Source organism: Pteropus medius, unplaced genomic scaffold (assembly GCF_902729225.1).
Source record: "Pteropus medius unplaced genomic scaffold, Ma_sr-lr_union100, whole genome shotgun sequence".
In the NCBI taxonomy this organism is placed as follows: Eukaryota; Metazoa; Chordata; class Mammalia; order Chiroptera; family Pteropodidae; genus Pteropus; species Pteropus medius.
The window spans coordinates 365,524-387,384 of record NW_024351733.1 but is presented as its reverse complement, the minus strand read 5'-3'; the positions used below and the strand labels follow the sequence as shown (position 1 = coordinate 387,384).

The window sequence follows — 21,861 nt, the reverse complement described above, 5'->3', positions numbered from 1 at the left end:
TCTCAAATAGGTTTTCGATTGCTTGCTCTGTCTCTTTGCTTTCTGGTACTCTTTTGATGCAAATGTTATGCTCGATGTCATCCCAGAGGCCCCTTAAACTATTCTCATTTTGTTAATCCTTTTTTTTTTTCCTGTTTCATCTGGGTGTTTTCTGCTACCTTGTTTCAAAATCAAAATGATTCGATCCTCTGCTTCATCTAATCTGATATTGATTCCATCTAATGTATTGTTCATTTCAGTTATTATATTCTTCATTTCTGACTAGTTCTTTTCCATGATTTCTATCTCTTTGTGTAATTTGTCACTGAGTTCATCTATTCTTCCCCCAAGTTCATTGAGTATTCTTATAACCAGTGTTTTGAATTCTGCATCTAATAGATTGTGTGCCTTCATTTTGTTTAGTTCTTTTTCTGGAATTTTGTCCTATTTTTTTTCATTTGAGACCTATTTCTTTGTTTCCTCATTTTGGCTGCCTCCCTCTGTTTGGTCTCTGCTGTATCTCCCAGTCTTGGCAGGGTGACCTAATATTGTAGGTGTCCCATGGGGACCAGTGACACAGTCTCCCTGGTCATCTGAGCTGGGTTCTCCAGATGTGTCCCTTGTGTGGATTGTGTGTACCTTCCTTTTTTAGTTGAGCCGTGACTGCTTTTGGCATGTCAGTCGGTGGGATTGACCATGAGGCTGACTGGCAATGAAGACTGGCTGTGACTATAGCAGACGTGCTATTGTGTGGGGACTGACCCTACAGAGTGGGCTTTGCTTTACTGGTGCTCTGATACCTGCCAAGACCACATTTTGGGTGTGTTGTTTGTGGAGTGAATTGGGTGGTGGCCTGGTGTGGTTTAAAGCTGGCCACCGTGAGTGTTGATTCTGGGCCCTCTTGGGAGGGCTCCCAGCAGGCCTAGGTCAGCCTCTGCCTATATCCAGCCTGGAGCCACCTGGTAAGAGCTACACAGTAATCTGCTGTTGGGAGCTTCCTGTGCTGGACTTGAAGGTGCCTAGGAGTGCTTAAGCTGTGAACTGATGCTGGCTACCACTACCGACAGCCTTGAGGCCACATGTAATAGGTTTAAGGCACACTGAACATACATAAATAAATAAATAAATAAATAAATAAATAAATAAATAAATAAATAAGTTTATGCTGGGGAATCAAAGTTAAATAAGACATAGACTTAGTCCAGTTAAACCAAATATATTAGTATTTTGCCAATTTTCTAAAAGTAAAATACAAGTTCCAATATGTGATTATTTTAATAACCAATTAATTAAAGAGTATAGCTAGGTAGTGTTTTCATTTATCACTCTCCACTTTATAAAGAGGTATGCTACACAGTCATTCAAGATACTTGCACAAGTGAAAATGCAGCCATTTTTAATAAAGTATGAGGAAAAATGTAGGCCAACTATTCTTCCTCCCAGTGGACACTAAATGAATCTAAAGCATCATTATAATGACAATTATCTGGATTATGCCATCAAAATAATATGTTAAAAAATTTCCTCTTCTAGATAATGAGGGCTGTTACCTGAGAGGGAGAGAGAATTTGCAGAAGAGCAGTAATACAGCATGATTAACAGATTAAATTTTAGCAAATAAGGTTATTCATTTGTTTACATATTTTATGCTGTTGTTGCCTAGAAACGGAGGAGGCACTTGATGGTATGTTTTACTAGTGTGGATCGCATGAGAGTCTTCTAAGGGACTAGTTTAAAAACATTTTTCAAAGCTAGAAAAAGTTATTTTCACTGTAATTTGAACCTGTAAGCAATCTATAGGTAAAGGTAATCTAAAAAAAAAAAAAAATGAGGGCAGCCTTAATGGTAACTCTTTATTTAAGAAAAACGTACATGTACTTATTGAAAGGTTTTAGAGCATCACTACTTGTATCCAACAATAAAAACAACTTGTACTTACTGAGAACTCATTATGTATTAGACATTAGATTAAGACATGTAAATGAATTACTTCATTCTTTCCTGACAACGTCAGAGGTAATACTATTTTTACTTCCATTTCACAGATGATCACTGTGAACTGAGAGATATATGAATTTCCTAAATGTCCCAGAGGTTAATAAGTGGCTGAACTTAAATTTAAACACACTCAGTATAACTTGGGGACCTGTGCACTTAACCATTAGTCTATATGGTAATGAATAAATGAGAAGTTTATAAGCCCTATGAGTTACAATAATGTGACAAAGTCTGTAGCAAGAAGTTTGTAGGAAGAGATCCTACAAGCCTGGTTTAACAGAAATCTCAAGCCAATAGGAAACACCTATAACAGGTTTATTCAGTTAAGTGCCAATTCACATTTCCATAGCACAAACTGACAGGGCCAATGGTCTGAAAAGTCAAAGAGATTTCTGGAATTATTCTAAAAAGGGCAGTAAATTTGAACATAGAGCTTTATGCCTTGTAGTACTGTAATGCACAGGTTTAAAAAGGTGATCCCTGGCTCTGATTGAGCAGAAGTCTGTTGCTGGGGATCTTTTGAAGAAATTCATTGGCGATATGAAAGAAAAGACGATGAAATGTAACTAGAAAGAGATTATTTTAAATGGCTAGTAGAGTGAGCATATTTAATCAATTAATATAATGCTTAGTAACAAATAAACTTTACAATGAATTAGCATTGATTTTCTAATCCAACATTCTGTGATTAGTAACAGTATGATTACCCTGTTGCTATCAACCTCAATCTCATTTTGAGAACATCTTTTCAATTCTTCTAAAGGTTTCTAATAAAGTACTAGAAAATGGCACCTCTTTTTGCTATATTCCTCCAAAGTTTACTTTTCTGGTTCTAAAAATCATAGAAAGAGTGAGAATGGCAGGTCCCAAGAGTCATTGTTGCCAATGAAGTAGGACAGGATAAATTTATGATAGAATGCAAGTAAGTGCTTTCATTTAGAATGTACTTAAATCTTTGTTTTCTACCAGAGAAAACAGAGGTCTGTACTTAAAGGAAATTGGCAAGCCAGGTGAAGGGGGCAAGGGAAATGTAGGATGTCAGTGATGAGGTCATTCAAACTGTCTATGTTGAGGTCCGGACAGGGCAGAAGGAATGTGTTTCTAAGACTGTGCTGAAAGAATAAGAGATGAGAGAGAAAAAAGAGTTAGGAAAATGTTCAAAAGGAGTGAAAGATGGAGAGGTGGAAAGAGTCACTGAGACTTTGGAGGTGGGGCTCTGCCTTCAGAGAAGTGTGAACTTGATCAGGAATAGAGGAGAAAAGTGGAGATCCCTGGAGTTAATAAGGTCTAGGAACTGAGTGAGGTTATCAGAAGTGTCAGCATCAACATGGACTCTTCTCTCTGTATATCTAGGTGATTTGCTTTGTGTTTTGGATTCCATGTCTGCATGATGCCGAGACCTTAAAATAATAAAAATTATAATAATTCACATTTCCATAGCACATTAAAATGTGCTAACAAGGTGTTTTTTTCTTATTTTCACCTTATATAGAGCCCTTATTATAATTGCATATTCCATTCAGTTTCCCTTCTATAGCAAAATATTTTGAGACTGTGAAAGATGAAGAGGTCAAGGTGTTAGATATTAAGGTGTTAAGATATTTTTAGAATTGAACATTTTAACTGAGCATGTCTCTGGCTTGAGCAAAGCCAGTTTGGCAGTTTAAAGTGTGTTTGTTAAAAACACACATGATTTATCTGATTTGGGGTCTGAGGGCAGCAAGAATAAAGGGAGGATATATAATATATATAGGCTATTTAAAGAAAGCAGGGAATTCAGGGATTGGGCCTCACCTGCCATTGAAGTCATTTGGAGAACAAATATATACGTCTGTTTTGGGTGATTAAGTCCGTTAAGCTATAGAAGAGTAGGTGCCAGCATGGAAAATAATCAAACCACCATGGCCAAGAAACAGCAATTCAGTGGCTCTGAGAGGTGAAAGGAAAATGATGTGTATGTGTGCAAACATGATTCCAGTACCACATCTTCAGTGCTAGCTGTGTCAGAATTTCCTTCCCCAGTTATACAAAATCCCTAAATACTACTGATTTATTTATTTTTATTTTTTAAAGTGACAAAAAATTCTATATTCACTGAAGTAAAAAAAAATTCTGTCTATGTTTATCAAACAAAATGAGTTGGTTTGTGCCTTAAAGTTACAAAATGTACAAATTTATATCATTGCTCCTACTTTATAACACACTTATCTCATTTTTGTCGGAAGAAACTAATATATTTATATAAAACATAAATTAAAATCTAAAGTCCACAGTGGGAACTAAAATTATCACTAGAGTTTGAAGAATGCGGTGACACTTGTGAAATTATAGCTATTTATCACTGGACTTCCTGTTTAAAGACATCCGACAATGATTATAATCTTTGTGTGTGGTTGTGATTGAGAAGCAAATATGTGATCAGAACATTAAGGTGATCATTTAACTTTTTTACTAACATACTATTTTTAAAGTTCTGTTCTATTAGCAAGTGTGTATTATTACAATAAATTTTCTTAAACAAAGAATTGCTTAATTAGGTATTTCTAAGAGATCTCATTTCTTTTATTTATTGTTTAGATAGGAATAACTCAAAGGCCCAAAGAAGTCTCATATCTAAATAGTAAATTGGAAGTAAAAGTATAATCTCCCTTCTTTCAGTCAAGTTCTTGAACACGAAGTTGACAAATGTTTTCCTTAAAGCAGCAACCTATAAGGCTGATAAATCACTACTGCTTTTTATGAGTCAGAGCATAATTTTTAGGGGTGTTTCAATGTGAGCCTTTGGATTTTCTTGTGCATTCCCTCTTTATCCAATTTGGTTTGGTGAGCTGTAGCTCTTTCTATCCATCTTTTCCTAACTATTGTGTATATATGCTAATAGTTAAAATGATTACTCAAACAAATTCAATTAAAACCAAAATGAATTATATTCTTGTTGCCTTAAATACCAGTCCTGAAGTGAAAATTTGCCTTAAACTTTCAGGTTTATTGTTCCCAGAAGACTTTTTAAAAATGCCTCATGTAATCATCTGCCTATAGTCACTAATGCCAACAATGTAGGCCCTGTCTCAGTTTTAGAAAAATTTCAAGCCTTGTCGGAGGGGGAAATCATGATTTCAGTCAACACTCAAGTTGATCTGGCTGCTCCTGGACATATAGTTCTACTTTATGTCCTAGTTCTAGAAACTTAGTTTCTTCTTGGGATCAAGACCTCATCTTATGACCCAGTTTCCTATCTGGACTTTGCTGTTACTCCTGATTGTGATAAGCAACCCTGCACATTAGTGACTTCAGGATTGAGATTCTGATACCCCCATACTTGGCACTTGAGATCTGATTCTGAACTTCACACCCCATGCCTTAGGGATGACTTCCTCTTTCCTCACATCTCTTGACAAGTAATAGTCTGTCTGCTTACCACATCTCAACACTATATTGCTTCCCTGTAGATCCTTGTGTTTTGTGTCCTGTACGCCAGCTATACCACCTTTATTGTAATTCCTCAGGCTGACCAGTTACCTATCAGTTTCTCCCAGGATAATTGACTTTTCCTATATGGCTGGACTTACTCACCTGTCAACAACTTTCTTCCAGTGAGTACATCTAGTTCCAAGCCCAAACTCTCTAGGATTGGCCCTTGTCTTGCAATCAAAGCTTCTGTGAAGAGCCATTCAACAGAGAAAACTGAAATCCTCCATGCTAGCTAACATTATCTGTTCCAAGATTTCTTCGAAGATGGCTATCGCAACATTTTATATTATGTATAGATATTTGTTCAGAATTTTCCATGAATCTTTTATTATCTCCGAAAATTACAGATTCATATCTCCAAAACTCACTAGACATAAAGGCTATGAAAATTTAGATAGACTATGCCTATTCTTTAAAAATATCTCTTTATTTTATCACATATAAAATTTATCTATCAGAAAAAGGATAGCAACATTTCTGTTTAATCTATTAAAACATGCTACCTATTTAAATGAGTCATAAACTTGTCATATAGAAGACATCAATTTAAACACCACAAAAGAAAACCAATGCTTCCATTAGCATGACATCCAAATCAGTCAATGAGCTACAGAGACAAAGAAAAAGCACCAGAATTACAGAGAGGAAAAGTATGACCTTGTGCTTGCTTCTTTCAACATCAATAGATTTTTTTTTAATGGAGTTAAGTTGAATTTGATTTATGTATTCAACTGTGCTTAAAAATATTTTTATCTAGAAAAAATAAAAGCCTTTTCTTCACACTAATTCCCTTAATCCATGCCAGCTTCAGAATTATAATCTAACCTGATGAAATCATGTTACTTCTTAAATAGACCTCATATTATCCTCTCGATATTTATGCATTAACATCATTTGACATAAACATAGGAGGTAAATGCATTGTGATGTCGTTCAGAAGCACATCCCCATTTCTGAAACAGTTATTTTCAGGATGACACTAGGAAAATAGTATCAAATAAAATATAAATCTTCCACAAAATCTCCCACCCCCCATTTCTAAGGATATATTCAAAAGCAATGGTAACTTCTTTTGAAAGGCAGTATATCAAGGATTTTAAGAATTTGTCAGGCAAGAATGGGTAAAAATCCTGATTCTACATTGTATTTGCTGTATGACTTTTGACCAGTCTTTCTTCCATTTTATCATTTGTCTACATTACCATACATTTTAAAAAATATTGAATGACCTAACTTATATAAACTGCTTAGCACTGTGCCTGGTATGTAGAAAATGTTTACTAAGCAGTAGCTAGTATTATTATCATCATATTATCAATAATCACTATATTCTTATAGTTCTTGACCTTTATTTTTATTTAACTTGTATTATAATATTCTGAAATTCCTTTGATGGCACTCACTTACAACGTTTTATCACAGACTATGTGTGCTGATTTTTAATATTTAATTAGGCTGGCGGTATTTTGCTTCTGCAAAAGGGTATGTTGAGATATGTAGAAAAGATAAATGAGAACATTAAAAAGGAGGCTTTTAAGTAAGTTTATTCCTTGACAATACATTCAGAGCACAGGAAAATCTATTCTTTCATATGCATTCTTTTGAAATCTCTTGCCCAGAGAGGCTACAGGATCATTCATCATTTCTTACCGTTTCTGCATCCATCACGTCTTTTTCCTTTACTCTCCATATGACCTCCTTGGCTTTTCTGATTGTAGTAGTTAGCAGAACTAATCATGAATAAATTGGGATTTGGGATAAAAGAGAAGCACTGTGGCCAGATATGACCTTAGGTCTCTATAACCTTTGGTCCTCAGGGCATTCTTATCTAACCTAAGAAAGAGCTTATTACATACCAGCTGTGCAGAGGCTAGGGTGGGCTTCAGAGAAAGGAATTTAAATGGGCCTGATCTGCCAGCTCTGGCAGACATCTTTACCTGTTGATTATTTAACATTTATCAAATGTTCCCTGTGCTATCTCTATCAAAACAAATCAAGATCTCTGCTTTAAAACAACAACAACAACAACAACAACAACAACAAAAAAACTTGTGTCTTAACAAAACTAAAAAGAAAATAGCCAGAGTAGATATATATATGAGATTCTGAACATAGATTTATGTATTTTATGATAAGGAAAGTAAACAAGTAGAACATGATCCTCTTCTTTCTCTGTTGTAGCACTATGATATTAGTACTGCTGAGTTAAAATGTTGACAATGGGCATAAATTCAAGATAATGAGGCGGTATGAACTATTGCAAAATATCTCCATCTCTTCTTTTATTCAGAAGTCCCCCCCCGCCCCCTTTTAGTTTTCTTTTTCTCTGTAAGTCAGAAAACTCACATTAAACATATTCGATGTTCCCAGAATTATGCTCTATCTGGAGGAATGGATCAAAATAGAGTAAAAAAACCTAAGAATTCCTCATCTTTAGGAAGAGGAGACACATATACTTGAAAATACTAGCAAACAATGCTAATAAAAATTTTAAATTCTACATTTTATCAAATAGACAATAGGGGTTGAAAAAGAAATCAGAGACTAGAATAGTTTTTAAAATTATGGATTCAATTAAATTGTAAGCAAAGTTTTTGTATCAAATTTAATACATTATATAGTTATTTTATTTATATTTATCCTTATTTTTTTCTTTAAACTGAAGAATTCTGAGATAATGTTATGGAGTGAACGATTCTAAGACCTATGGAGCCAATTGAGATTAATTATGAGCCTTTATTAGCTGGCTGGCGACTGACTCTCTACCACACAGGGTTAGAGGAGATCAGCCCCGAGCTTCCAGAGGAGGCAGTTTATAAAGCCTCCTACTACATCCTTGAATAAGCAGATTACAAGAAGCAGAAGTTAGCCGTTAACGTTTTGTGCAAAGATAAATGTTGCGCTTCTGGGGAACTCTCAGATCAAACAGGGCCTAGTAGACAGTTTATCATCTGCGCCTTGGAATGTTGCGCTTCTCCTGGGGCTGGCGCCTGGAGATATCACATCCCTGAAACTGGAGAATTTCCACTTTTACAATAATACTCAAGATTTGCAAATGTTATTTAAACATAAACACAGTATAAATATATAAATTCCCTCATAAAGTAATGAAGAAGGAAAAAGAAAGAAAGGACTTTTGCATAGCTTGATTTCTCTCTTGTTCTGGGTGACAAAATTATAAAGGTAATGATTGATTAAAGATCTATGGAAAACCCCCAAATTTAAGAATTGGTCAAGAGGAAGAGAATCCAGAAGATAAACCGGAGATAGTCATAATGGTCTAAGGAGAGCCAGGAGTATGGAGGCCCAGGATATAAATTTTCTATTGCTTCTTTTAAAATTTTTTTTTGTTGTTGTAAGAGTTCTTAACATAAGATCTACCTTCTTAGCAATTTTTTTAAGCATAAACATGTTGTGTAACAAATTACCACAAATTTAGCATCTTAAAACTGCATTCATTTATTCCATCACAGTTATGTTGGTCAGAAGTATTGGCATGCAGTCTCATAATCTAAAATCAAAGTATCAATCAGGTTGGTCTATTATCTGGAGACTGTGGGGGAGATTCTATGTACAAGTCCATTCAAGTCGTTTGCAGAATTCGGTTCCATATAGTTATAGGACTGAAGTCCACATTTTCTTACTGGCTGTTGGTCAGGGACCTCTCTCAGCAAGTTGACTGCTCACATTCCTTCACACATGCTCCCCTACCCTCCATTCCATCTTTAAACAAGCACTGGTGAGTCAATTCCTTCCCATACTTTGAATCTCTCTGACTTCCCTTTCTACAACCAGCTGGAGAAAACTCTACCTTTAAAGGCTCATTTGATTAAGTCAGGTCCTCCAGGATAATCTCCATATTTTAAGACCAATTGACTTGAGATTTTGATCACATCTGCAAGATTCTTTCACAATAGTCCCTATATTACTATTTGATTGAATAATCAAGAGGGAGGAATTTTCGGGTTGAGGCATCTTTAGAAATTTTCTCATAACCAAAGAAAAAAAATTTCAACAACAAATAGATAAACCAAGTATAACCAGCTATGGCAGGGTAAAGAAGGTCAAGTACTAAGTAAAAGATGCTGTGTTGTTAATCGAGTGGAGCAGGGTGACTTTGGAGTGAGCTACTTTGGCAGAGAGATGGAGTTGAAGAGAGTATTGGAAGAATGATGAAATTGTAAAGAAATAAAGATTAAATGGGTGGTTGGAAAGCATAGACATTAAATATAGCATAGTCAAGAAGAAATAGAAATTGATTCTGAGATACATATAGAGTAACATTGAAGAAACCCAAAGGTAAATAGAAAAAACTTAAAAAGCACTTAGGAAAGATAGACTACTAGAGAGAAATGAGAGTGAAACTCACAAAAACAAAACAAATGAAAAACAAAAAATTCAACAGTAATAATGAAAGCTAGAAGATAGTGGAATATTATTTTCAAATTGTTGAAGAAAAAATTTATCAATCTAATAGTGTGTGCCTAGCAAAGCTGTGTTTCAACAAGGAGAAGAAAACAATAACATTTTAGGATACATGAAAATGGAGAGATTTTACCATAAATAAGCCTACATTAAAAGAACTTCTAAAGGATCTACTTTCTGACAATAACATTTAACAGCGAGAACAAAAAGATTAAAAAGTAGGCATATCTAACAAATACTTTCTGTATAAAATAAGAATAAAAACAATAGCAACAATAAGTCTAATATGTGGATTTCAAATAAGGCAGATACAACATACTTAATACAATATAACATGTGAAAACTGAGATGATTAAAGTTAAAATTCTAGGGTCTTTGTATTGGTCAGTAAGTGTTTAAACTATTAACTTTATACTGTTAAATAAATTTGCAGGATAAAATATCAAGTATAACCAGTAAAAGAAAATTGCTGTATGCATTCAAAACCAATAGAAGAAAAAATGATATGGAAAAGCAAATGAACATAGCTTAATCAAACCCTAAATAAACAATCAGAAAAAGAAAACCAAGAAAGGAGAAAAGAAGCAGCTCAGAGAAAATTAAATAAATATAAAAGAAAAATAAATTTATAGAAACTAATCTAGGTATTATCAATATTTATTATACTCATTGTCATGTAGAAAACTTATATGGCTATAAGCCCACATACCAGACATGCCTGGAGTAGTGTTTATTAGGGAAAACCCATGGAAATAGGAGCAATAACAAGTGTGCATGTCCTGTTGCCCATTGAATTCTATGAGCAATGAAGAGATTTTTCAGGGCAGGACTCAGACTCTGGAAGAAGGTCCTCACACACAAGCTGTGGAGCTTTAACACATCCTTAATCCATGGGAAGCATTACTCCCTCCCATGGTTAGATCAGGAACCAGACTATAATAGCAATTTGACATGGTAGAAACTTGACTCCAGCAATTTCAGCATTTATGTTAGGTAGGGAGCATTATCTGCCCCTTTTCGTTCTAGCCATGTGATTACAGCCATATGATATGTCAACACAGCAGCAAGATTTGACGTATTCCCTTCATATAATAAGGAGCTTAGGTCCAAACCTTCGTCTGTCTCAAGAATGATTTTCTTGGTCATCAGGCCATAACTCATTTCCACAAAGCTTTACAACAGTATATGAACTCAACGTTTTTGTTTCTGGGGACAAACTGCCAGAGACCATTCTAGGCAAATTAAATCTTACTTCTCAATTATATATGAACTAAGCTTATTAATTAAGATAAATATTTTCAGGTTATTAAAAAAAAATCTAATTTCAGCTATACGCTCTTTATAATAGGTGCACCTAAAACCCAAGGTCAAGTAAAGATTGAAATTTTTTAAATTAATAAATATGTATCAGGTAAACACTAATACAATTACAGTTGAGTTAGTTATACTAATATTAGAAAAAATAAACTTAAGCAGGATAGATTTAGTATATATTAAATATAGGTATATATTTATATATAGAAAAGTGCCAGTTCTCTAAGAAGATATTCAAATGTAATTCTTGTACATGACAGAATACTCTTAAAATATGTGAAACAAAATTGTCTAGAACTACAAGTTGAAATAGACAAATTCAACAAAATAGTAGGAGCTTTCAACATTCTTAGAGGTGGTATGGTTTTGAATTTCCCTTAGTTTCTAACAATTCGAGTGAACAAAAGAGCCAGTAAAATATAGAAAATCTGAAAAAAAATGTGAACACACGTTGCTTAGCGGCCATATGTAGAACTCTACAGCAATAAATGGAGGATAACTTCAGTATATACTATATATATGCATTTAGAAAAATGGTCACTTAATCCATAAAGCAATCTCAAAAACCTGTCAAAGCAGTATTACACAGACTAATTTTAAATAACTTATTGAGCAAAAAAGAAATCATAGTAGAAATTTTTAAAAAATATTCAGAACCAACCAATAATAAAATGCTATATATCGAGATGACATGTATTATAGACCATGAGTACTTTTTAAAATATAAGATATTTAAATGCTAAAATAAAATTGTACTAGTATTAAAACAAAATATGAGTGAATTCCTTTATTATCTAGAAGAGGGTAAAAAAAATGCCTTACTGTGATTCAAAATCTAGAAGCAGAAAGGAAAATTATTGATGTTTGATCACATTAAAAATGTGCATGGAATTAAAGAAGAAAAAGGAAAGGAAGGAAGGCAAATGACAAAGTTGGATAAAATAATGCCATCTTACATAACATATAGAAGGCAAATACTGCTATTATAGAAAGAACTTCTAAAAAATAGAAAGAAAAGAGGAAGGAAAAAATGGCATAGATGACAGAGGCTTTGTTCATCCCTCTTGCGACAAAATCAAAGTTAGGACAGAAACACGGAGCAAACAGCAAGGAAAGTTGCTTGGGATCTAGAGAAACAGAAGCACTACAACTAGGGAGAGAAATAATTAATCAAACTGCAACAATAGAAGGTAGAAGAGGGTGAGGACACGAGGCTGCCCAGTCCCCAGTAGCTGAGTGGGACAAAGGCTACAGCAGCAGCACCTGGCAGCTGCAGACTCCTCTTAAAGGGACTGTGTCCGTGACTAGACTTTCGCAGTGATGGACCTGCTCGCTCTGAGCACCAGTGCTGGGTTGACTGCAATGGAGGCATCAGGGACTTACAGGGGGATACTGAGTTGTCAGAGTGAGGGCCAGAGGCAAATATCTCTCCTAGATAGATGTGACTGCAGTATCTATAGTTCTTCTGTAGAGCCTTCCCCTTCCCATTGTGTGGACACAGCTCCGCTGTAGCTGAGACATCATCAAACTGGATAACAGAGGTCACTCTGCCTAGAGGATTCCCTGAAACTCCGCCTCCTCCAAATCGTGGCTCCACCCAAGCCATATCCAGGAGTGTCCTCAGCAAGTCAGGTGCTCCTTGCTGAGCAGTGCCAAGACTCACAGTGGTGGCAACTGGCCTCGGTTTCTGGCATGGCCCCTTGAGGCAACTATAAGCACAGCATCTGTGGATTGCTCGCTGAATCTTAACAGGTAGCCCCGGAGGGGCACAGGTTGGGGCTAAACTTGGCCTGCAGCTGAACCCCTCTCAGGACTGTGCCACTGGACACTTACCACACAAAACCATACTAATAAGACCAGGAGACTTAGGAGCTTTGCTTAGTCCATAAAAACAGACACAGAAAGGCAGCCAAAATGGTAAGACAAAGAAGCAGAAACCATATGAGAGAACAGAACAGAGATCCAGGAATAATGGAGTCAAGCAATCTAATAGATGCAGAGTTCAAAACACTGGACATAAAGAATCTCAATGAACTTAGGGGAAGTGTAGATGAATTCAATGATGATTTTAAAAAAGAAATAAGAAAAACATAAAAATGGAAATGGAAATTATAAAAGGGAACCAGTCAGAAATGAAGAGGATATTACAGGGAATAAACACAGTAAATAAAGAAGAGGATTGAACCACCAATATAGAGGATGGGGAAGCCGAGGACACCCAATCAGAATGGCAAGGAAAAAAGAGCCAAGACTAATGATTTAAGAAGCCTATGGGACACTATTAAATTAAAATATCCATGTCATAGGGGTACCCGAAGGAAAACAAGATGTTGAAGAGCTATTTGAAGAAATAATGATGGAAAACTTCCCTTACCTGGTGAAGGAAATAGAAATACAACCCCAGGAACTCAGAGAGTCCTAAGAAAAAGGAACACAAAGTGACTCACAACAAGACACATCATAATTAAAATGCCAAAAGTTAAATACAAAGAGAGACTCTTAAAAGCAGCAAGAGAAAAGCAGTGAGTTACCTATAAGGGAGCATCCATAAGACAGGCAGCTGATTTCTCAAAAGAAACTATGCAGGACAGAAGGGTCTGGCACAAAATATTCGATGTGATGAAAACCCAGGATCTACAACCAAGAATACTTTATCCAGCAAAGTTATCATTCAGAGTCAAAGGAAAAGGTAGATAAAGAGCTTCCCAGACAAAAATAAGCTAAAGTAATTATCAACACCAAGCCAGTATTACAGGAAATGTTGGAGAAACTCCTTTAAGAAGAAAAAATATGTATCAAAAAGAGGATTAAAGAATGGTAATAACTACATTCCTATCAACAAGTATCTCAAATGGAAAAGAATTAAATGCTCCAACCAAAGGATAGAGTGGCTGAATGGATAAGAAAACAAGACCCCTACATATACTGCCTACGCGATACTCACTTCAGATTAAAAGACACGCAGACTAAAAGGAAGGAGATAGAAAGCAATATTTCCTTGATGGATCTAGAGGGTATTGTGCTGAATGAATTGCGTTGGATAGAGAAAGACAAATAATCGCATGATTCCACGTACATGTGGAATCTAAAAAACAAAATCAATAACAATAACAAAAGTGGAAATAAACTCATAAATATAGAGAATATTTTGAGGGATACTAGATAAGAGGTGGGTTGTGGGGATAGCAAAAAAAGGCAAAGAGATTAAGGGGTACAAATGGATAGTTGCAGAATAGACATGGCGATGTAGAGTGTAGCATGGGGAAGATCGTTAATAATGTAATAAATATGCAAGGGTGAAGAGGGGTACTAGATTTAGTGGGGTGATCGCTTTGCAAGTTATGTAGATCTCTGATCATTATGCTGTACAACTGAAACTGGTATATTATTGTAGGCCAACTACAATTGAAAAAAGAAAAAGACTCATCGAATTGTAAAATATAAATACAAGCAGCTAATATTATATTTCAAAAAAGCCAGAAAAAAAAAAACAGATAAGGTAAGAAGCAAATTTTACAATTGCATAAATAAATAAATAAATAAATAAATAAATAAATAAATAAATAAATAAATTTAAAAGTAGGAAGAAAAGTTCCAAAACTTGAGAGAAAATAGGCAAATGATATGGAAAACAGGTCACAGAAAAACAACCAGCAATGGTCCTTAATTATATGAAGTAATCATATATATATATGATTATATATATATATGATTATACATATATATATATATAAAATACAAATTAAAACTACACTGAGGTATTATTTATAACCTTTGCAAAAACAGAGTCCTTTGACAACACATTCTGTTGTTAAGGCTGTAAGAAAACAATCACTTTCACATTGCTAGTGGAAATGCAAAACCATACCACCTCTAAGAAGTTGATATTAGTAAATTATTAATTAGTAAAATTAAACATGCATTTACCCTTTGATTCAGTAATCCTACTGCTAAGAATCTATCCCTAAGATACACTCACAGAAATAAGAAATGGCTTATATATAAGGCTATTTATTTACTTACAATTTGCAATAAAAAAAAAAGAAGAAAAGAAATCTGTTACACTTTTTTGGGAGACCTTTTGGGTACCAAAGATGTGGGAATTCATGCACACTCATATACATATACATGCATATTTTCTAATATTTTCAAAAATAAACAGTGGAAGGATGAACCAAAAATTAATTAAAAGAAATAATAAAGTTTAGATGGGGAGAAGACAAAAGAGAGATGGTGGGAAGAATGAGAATAAAAGCTAGACAGGCTCTCCATCCCTGGACTCTATTGGCAGCGCAGTTCCCCCAGCCTCAGGCTGTTGCCTGAGGTCAGAGCCTGTGCTTAAGAAATCAGGCCTCACTGGAGGCATTCAAGCACAGGTTGGATAACTACTTTTCCAGAAAAGAAAGGAAACTCATGCATCAGAAAAGGCAACTAATAAACGTACCAAAAGAATATGGCTGCACAAATGCTAGAATCTGATCAGATCAAACAGTTTAAGGAATTTCTTGGAACCTACAATAAACACAGAAATTTGCTTTTTGGACTGTGTTAAAAGACTCCACAAGAAGAGAAGTAAAACCTGAAAAGACCACATGTTCAGAACATTGCTTACAGAAATATTTAAAACTGACACAAAGAATATCCATGAGATTTCAGGAATATCATATTCAGCAGAATGAAACTCTGCCAGCCAAAGCAGGAGTCCTTGGCCAACAACAATAGAGAAGCCCTGATGAATGAACTTTTCATGAAAGATTGCCAACAGCTGTTGCACTGGAAATGAGGATTCATCTGATAGAATCCCCTGAAAGCAGTAGCCACCATGTTAAACCATCTGTCATGACTGGCAAATGGAAACCACTGGAGAAACAAAATTGCTGTTTACCAGGAATAATAAAAATAGAAGGTCTTATTGTTCAATAAAAATAAGAAGATGCAACATTTGTTGAAGCTTTAAGATTCAACAGCTTAGTCATTTGATTGGAAAAATAAGCCATTGTTTCAATTGTGACTTTTAATTTTAAAGCAAAATATGTGTTCAGTCATTTATGAGATAGAAAAAAAAAGTTTTATTACTAAAAGTAAAATATCTGGGGAAGAAAATAAAAGCTAGATATTTTCTAATGTGCCTTGTTTTACAATTTTCACCTTAGAACCTTGTTCTTTTTTATATATTTGAAAGATAACAATAACTAAAAATGGAAAAAGTGAAGCAATCCTTAAGATAAAAAAAAATGAAACTCACTAATGTTACTTTATATCAAATTTGTGGCACAAAGCCAAGGATATTTATCCTAATGAATTTAAAAATACGATTTTGGCTACATATCCCTAAATAGTTTCGCTTACATAACAAATACTGAGAAAGGTAAAAGTAAAGATCACTAAATCAGAAATTGCAACTAGTGGTCCTGTTATTAAGTTTAATGTTGGTATAATTTAAAAACTATTATACATACATACTCCACTACAAACTAGATTATAGCATATAAGTAATTATACTAATACCATTAGAAACCAACATTTTTAGTATAAAAGACAAGGACATAAATCAAATAAGTTAAATAAAAATCCTATAATCTCCATTTAAATTTGGGGATTTAGTATTATGAATTTAGAATTTATTTACTTACTTTTTTTTAGAAACTTTAGTTTCCATCAACTTTATATTTCCATTTTTATTTAAGGGTCTGTGGAAGATAAGATCACTCGGTGGTTGTTCCTACCCATTTAGTGGCCTGAGCAGTGGTATCTGCTCACCAGTCTTCGGTGGGACCTGAGAGCTAGTCTTTAGTAGGGAAACACTGAATAGGCACCATGGGCACTTGCGCGCCTTCAGCCCAGTCGGCAGCCTTGAGTTTAGTAGCAGTAAACTCAGAAGTGGAGAAATCCGTTCACCCGGAAATTCCTCCTTGGTCACAGCCTTTTTGGCAGCAGCCTGCTTTTTCTGTTCAATCTCTTCAGGGTCTCTGTAGAAGTAAAGAACATCGCATGGGTGTTCACACAAGATAATGCTGCACAAGCGGGACAACTCCCGCCCAGCACCCACCACATCAGACCCACAGAGTGGGCTTCCTTGTTGTTGCTGGGGATGACAATGTCCACATAGTATGGAGGAGAATCTTTGTTATGCGGAGATACTTGTTACATAGGAAGCCTCTGTGAGAGGCTGATGGTCAGCCCAGGGATCAGTAACCACCGAAAGTCGCAGCTCCCAGGAGGCTGCCCTCCATCTAGTTCATGAAGCTTCTGGGAGTGAAGCAGCCAGCAATAGATATGGCCCCAGGGGCAGCTACAGTCTTCGGCACAGCCGGCTGGCCAGTATTCCTAAAGGGTATGACACTGGCATCAGCCAGATTTTCAGTGGTAATAATGGCATGAGCTGCCAGCAGAAGCTTCTCCCAGGTTCTGCTGAGAATTTTGAGGTAATGCCATCACTTTTCCTTTTGTAGATATAGCATTCTATTTAGAAGTCAAGGTTGGTGCCACCTAAGTCCCTGCTACAAGAAATTTGAGGACATCATCCTCCTTCATTTGCAAAACATCAAGGGCTCCTGACATTGCAGTTTCCATTTCTCATAGGAACCCAGAACAATCCATATAGATTCCTCTCTGGGTAGCATGGAAAGATAAAATTTATTTCTCTTGCTCTAAAATAAATAAAATACATGTTCCTAGCTCTCCACTGAAATGCCTGAGAAACTGTGACAATCCAGTAGAAAAAGCAAACCTACCACCCAGATATAATTTCCAAATATCATTTTCCACTAAGAGAAACTACCAAGGCTCCTTGGAGATATATATAATTCAAAGCTATGACCAGAAATATCCAAGATGAGACTGATTATCTTGTTATTTCAGAAATCCTATGTCTAGACTTTATCACAGAGTATAAAAGCACATAGGAGGCAACATGGACTCCCATTAGCCAAAGATGGAACAATTTGAGCTTCGAAAAGAATGAATACTGAAATGTATGAAATCTATTAAAATTGATAATTACCATGATTATTATAATTATAGTTAATATCTCAGTGTTCATCTCTTGAGATTTTATTTAGGTAACCAGTTCATTATTCAGGAGATACATACATAAGGTAAAATAATCAATAGGAATTACATAGCACCAGTTATGAAAAATTCTTACCAAAATAAAGAATAAAAGGAAATAAACTGAATCATTTGGACATCTAGATCCAAGTTACATAAAATTTTGACAAGTAACAAAAAATTATGAGAATTTCAAACACACAAAACAGAATAGTATATGAAAAGTGAGATAAACCAAAGAATATAGATATTAGGAGATAATGAATATAAGATCAGAAATATATGAAATTCAAAACAAATATACAATGGAGAGAACCAGCAAGATAAAAGTTGACTATTTTAAAAAGTAAAACTGCACAGTCACTGGCAAGAAGAACAGCAGCACATGTAAGCAATGAGGGAGGAAAAAGGGGAATAGGGCAAAAGTAAAGATAAAATTTAGATTACAAAGAGAAAACAAATGAAGAATTTTACAACAATAAGCTTGAAAATTTAGATAGTCTACTCGATTTCCTAGAAAATAATAAGTTATAAAAATTGGCTCAAAACATTGTCTTATAATAAATAAATCGAATCAGTGTTTTAAAATGTAAAATGATAAACACCAGGCCTAAGGTTTTTAGGCAAAGTCTATCGAATTGCAAAAGATTAATCTTTTTAAAAAAATTATTTATTTAAATTAGTTTCAAGTACACAGTACATTTGTTAGACATCTATATAGTTCATAAAATGATCTCCCCAATTGCTTTCTCCCTCCCCTGGCCCTCCACCTAGCCATCATATTAATGCTAACTGCTGTGCTCCCCATCCCTGTGACCAACTATCAACTACTAATTTGTACTTCTTTAACCTAATCTTATAAACGCATTTGCAGAGAAAAGAGGAAAAAAAAAGAAATAAATTACTTCGCAATTCATTTAATGATGAAAATGTAACCTCAATAGCAAAACCTGATCATGGCAGGCTGAGAAAGAGAAATCAGAGACCACAGGGCTTAATAACATAAATGCCAAGATATTAGGCAAAATATTAGCAAATTTAACCCAGCAGTGTATAAAAACCACAATACGTTGTACCCAGTTGAGCTTTTTAGAACTTTTTAAGATTGAGTTGCATTTCTATAATTGTACTCTTGCTGCCACGTTGAGAAGAGACTGATGTAGGAGAAGAGGCAGAAGGTGGGAGATCAGTTAGGAATAGGGTTACCAGATTAAATTTTTATTAGCTAAATCTAATAACTTTAGTTAATAAGTTATTGCAATAATTAAGAAGTGTTGTTGGCTTGTACCAGGACGGTGAGCAGTGGTCAGATTCTGGAAACATTTTGATGTTAAATTCAACAGGCTTTTTTTTTTATAATTTAAATATGGATTCTTTTCTATTCTTCTGTCTGTCATCACTTCTCCACACTGTTCTAGGCCATTACCCTCCCTTACTGCAGTTCCGAAACAGTCTCCTAATTGCTCTGTTGCCTCTAGCCTTGTTTCTCTACTGTTCAAAATTTCAGTCTAAGTTATATTTCTAAAAATACAAATGTTATTATTCACTACTTAAGTCCCTTCAGTGACTTATTTTTGCCCTTTCAATAATGTCTGACTCCTAAAAATAGATAACATTCACTGCGCAAGGCCATCACTTCCACTATGTAATCTCCACCTTCTGTCTGACTAACTCCTATTCATTCTCTAGTTCTTAACCTAAATGTGGCATTCTCAGCAAGACCATCACTAAGACAGGTTTTGTTCTATGGCCATAGATTCCTATAAATTCTAATTTCTCCTACCATATAATTTGTCAAGCTACATTATAATCATTTGTTTAACTGGATGTTTTCTCAACTGTTTTGTAACTTTGGAGAGAAGAGAGATGTAAATATCTCGTTTATTATCGTATCCCTAGACCTTGAAGAATGTTTGACATAGAGTACATCATTAATAAATATTTTAAATGAATTATTAATAAATTAACTAATTATGTACTTCCATTTCATATTTGCACAAGGATTATTGAGACCTCCAAAATAACAAATGGTGTGTTTCATAACAGCACACTAAATGCTGCCACTAATTATTATATTTGCTGAAAATAGCTCCATAGAATGAGCTTTTTTCTTTAACTTAAAACATAAATTTGTACATATATATCACAAAATGAAATTATGACAGTATACATTTTGACATTTTGCTTTAAAAATAATTATTTCAATCTCTGATTAACTAGAACTTACTTTATTTCTACAATATAAAAATAAAGTAAACTTTTATTTCTGTATATTTTATTTCACTACTCATCAATAAGATGACCGAAAAGAACAGACACATTAGAAAACATTTTTTTCTCCCACTGTAACCAATAGTGAAAGACAACGAAGTGACTCTAGAATGGAAGTCAGTGAGATATAAGAATTATAAAAGAAAAAGGGGCATATTTAACTTTGAGGAAGGATTAATAATCTAAGTGAACATGTCATTGATAGAATAAACTAAGCTTCACATCAAAAATAAAGATTTAATAACATTAAACAGTAAATAATATGAATTCATGATCCTTTTAAAAGTAGTATCTTTTCTAGTTCTAGCTAGAATTTGACCCAGCAATAATCTCATCCTATCTACCAGAATTACTCATGTAGAAAAATCTGATTTGCAACCCTTGGTGCCAAGATATTAATTTCTAATGCCTTTTCTCTTCCTTTGTAAAAAAACAAGAACAAAATAAAACAAAACCAAAAAACCAAAAAATACCTAGTACTTCTTGGATAACACTACCATAATTATTTGGAACAAGTCGACTCTGTGAATAAAAGCATGACATGACTCTTTTATTTCTAGCTTTATTGAAATATAATAGTTGCTCATATTTACATTGTACAATTCAATCAGTTTTTTGCAATTATTGTTGGCATACAATAATATATTAGTTTCAATTGTACAGCATAGTGATTAGAGATCTATATAATGAACAAAGTGATCAATCCACTAAATCTTGTACCCCTCTTACCCCTTACATATTTATTACATTATTAACTATTTTTCTTATGCTACACTTTATATCTCCATGTCTATTTTGTAACTATCCATTTGTACTTTTTAATCCCTTTGCCCTTTTTCACCATTCCCCCAACCCCCCTCCCATCTAGTAGTTCTCAAAATATTCTCTGTATCTATGAGCTTATTTCCACTTTTTGTTGTTGTTGTTATTGATTTTTGTTCTTTAGATTTCTACATGTACGTGAAATCATGCGATATTTGTCTTTCTTTATATGACTTACTTCATTCAGTGCAATACCCTTTAGGTCCATCAAGGCAATATCTTTTTCCATCTCCTTCCTTTTAGTCTGTGTATCTTTTCATCTGAAGTGAGTCTCTTGTAGGCAGCATATGTAGGGGTCTTGTTTTCTTATCAAATCAGCCACTCTATCCTTTGGTTGGAGCATTTAATATTTCTATTTGAGGCGTCGTTGATAGGAATGTAGTTATTATCATTCTTTAATCCTGTTTTTGATACATGTTTTTTCTTCATAAGGGAGTTTCTCCAACATTTCCTGTAATACTGGCTTGGTGTTGATAATTACTTTAGCTTATTTTTGTCTGGGAAGCTCTTTATTTGTCCTTCGACTCTAAA

The 21,861-nt window shown here is 34.6% G+C and overlaps 1 protein-coding gene across 1 annotated transcript; it reads left to right on the top strand.

The window, feature by feature from the left end:
* Window positions 1–15,640: 15,640 nt before the first annotated feature.
* LOC120589015 (mitochondrial import inner membrane translocase subunit Tim9-like) lies at window positions 15,641–15,909 on the top strand. The gene is given in 4 exon segments (XM_039846413.1): window positions 15,641–15,708; window positions 15,710–15,737; window positions 15,739–15,771; window positions 15,856–15,909. Coding segments are annotated over 4 exon segments (183 nt in total).
* Window positions 15,910–21,861: the final 5,952 nt, after the last annotated feature.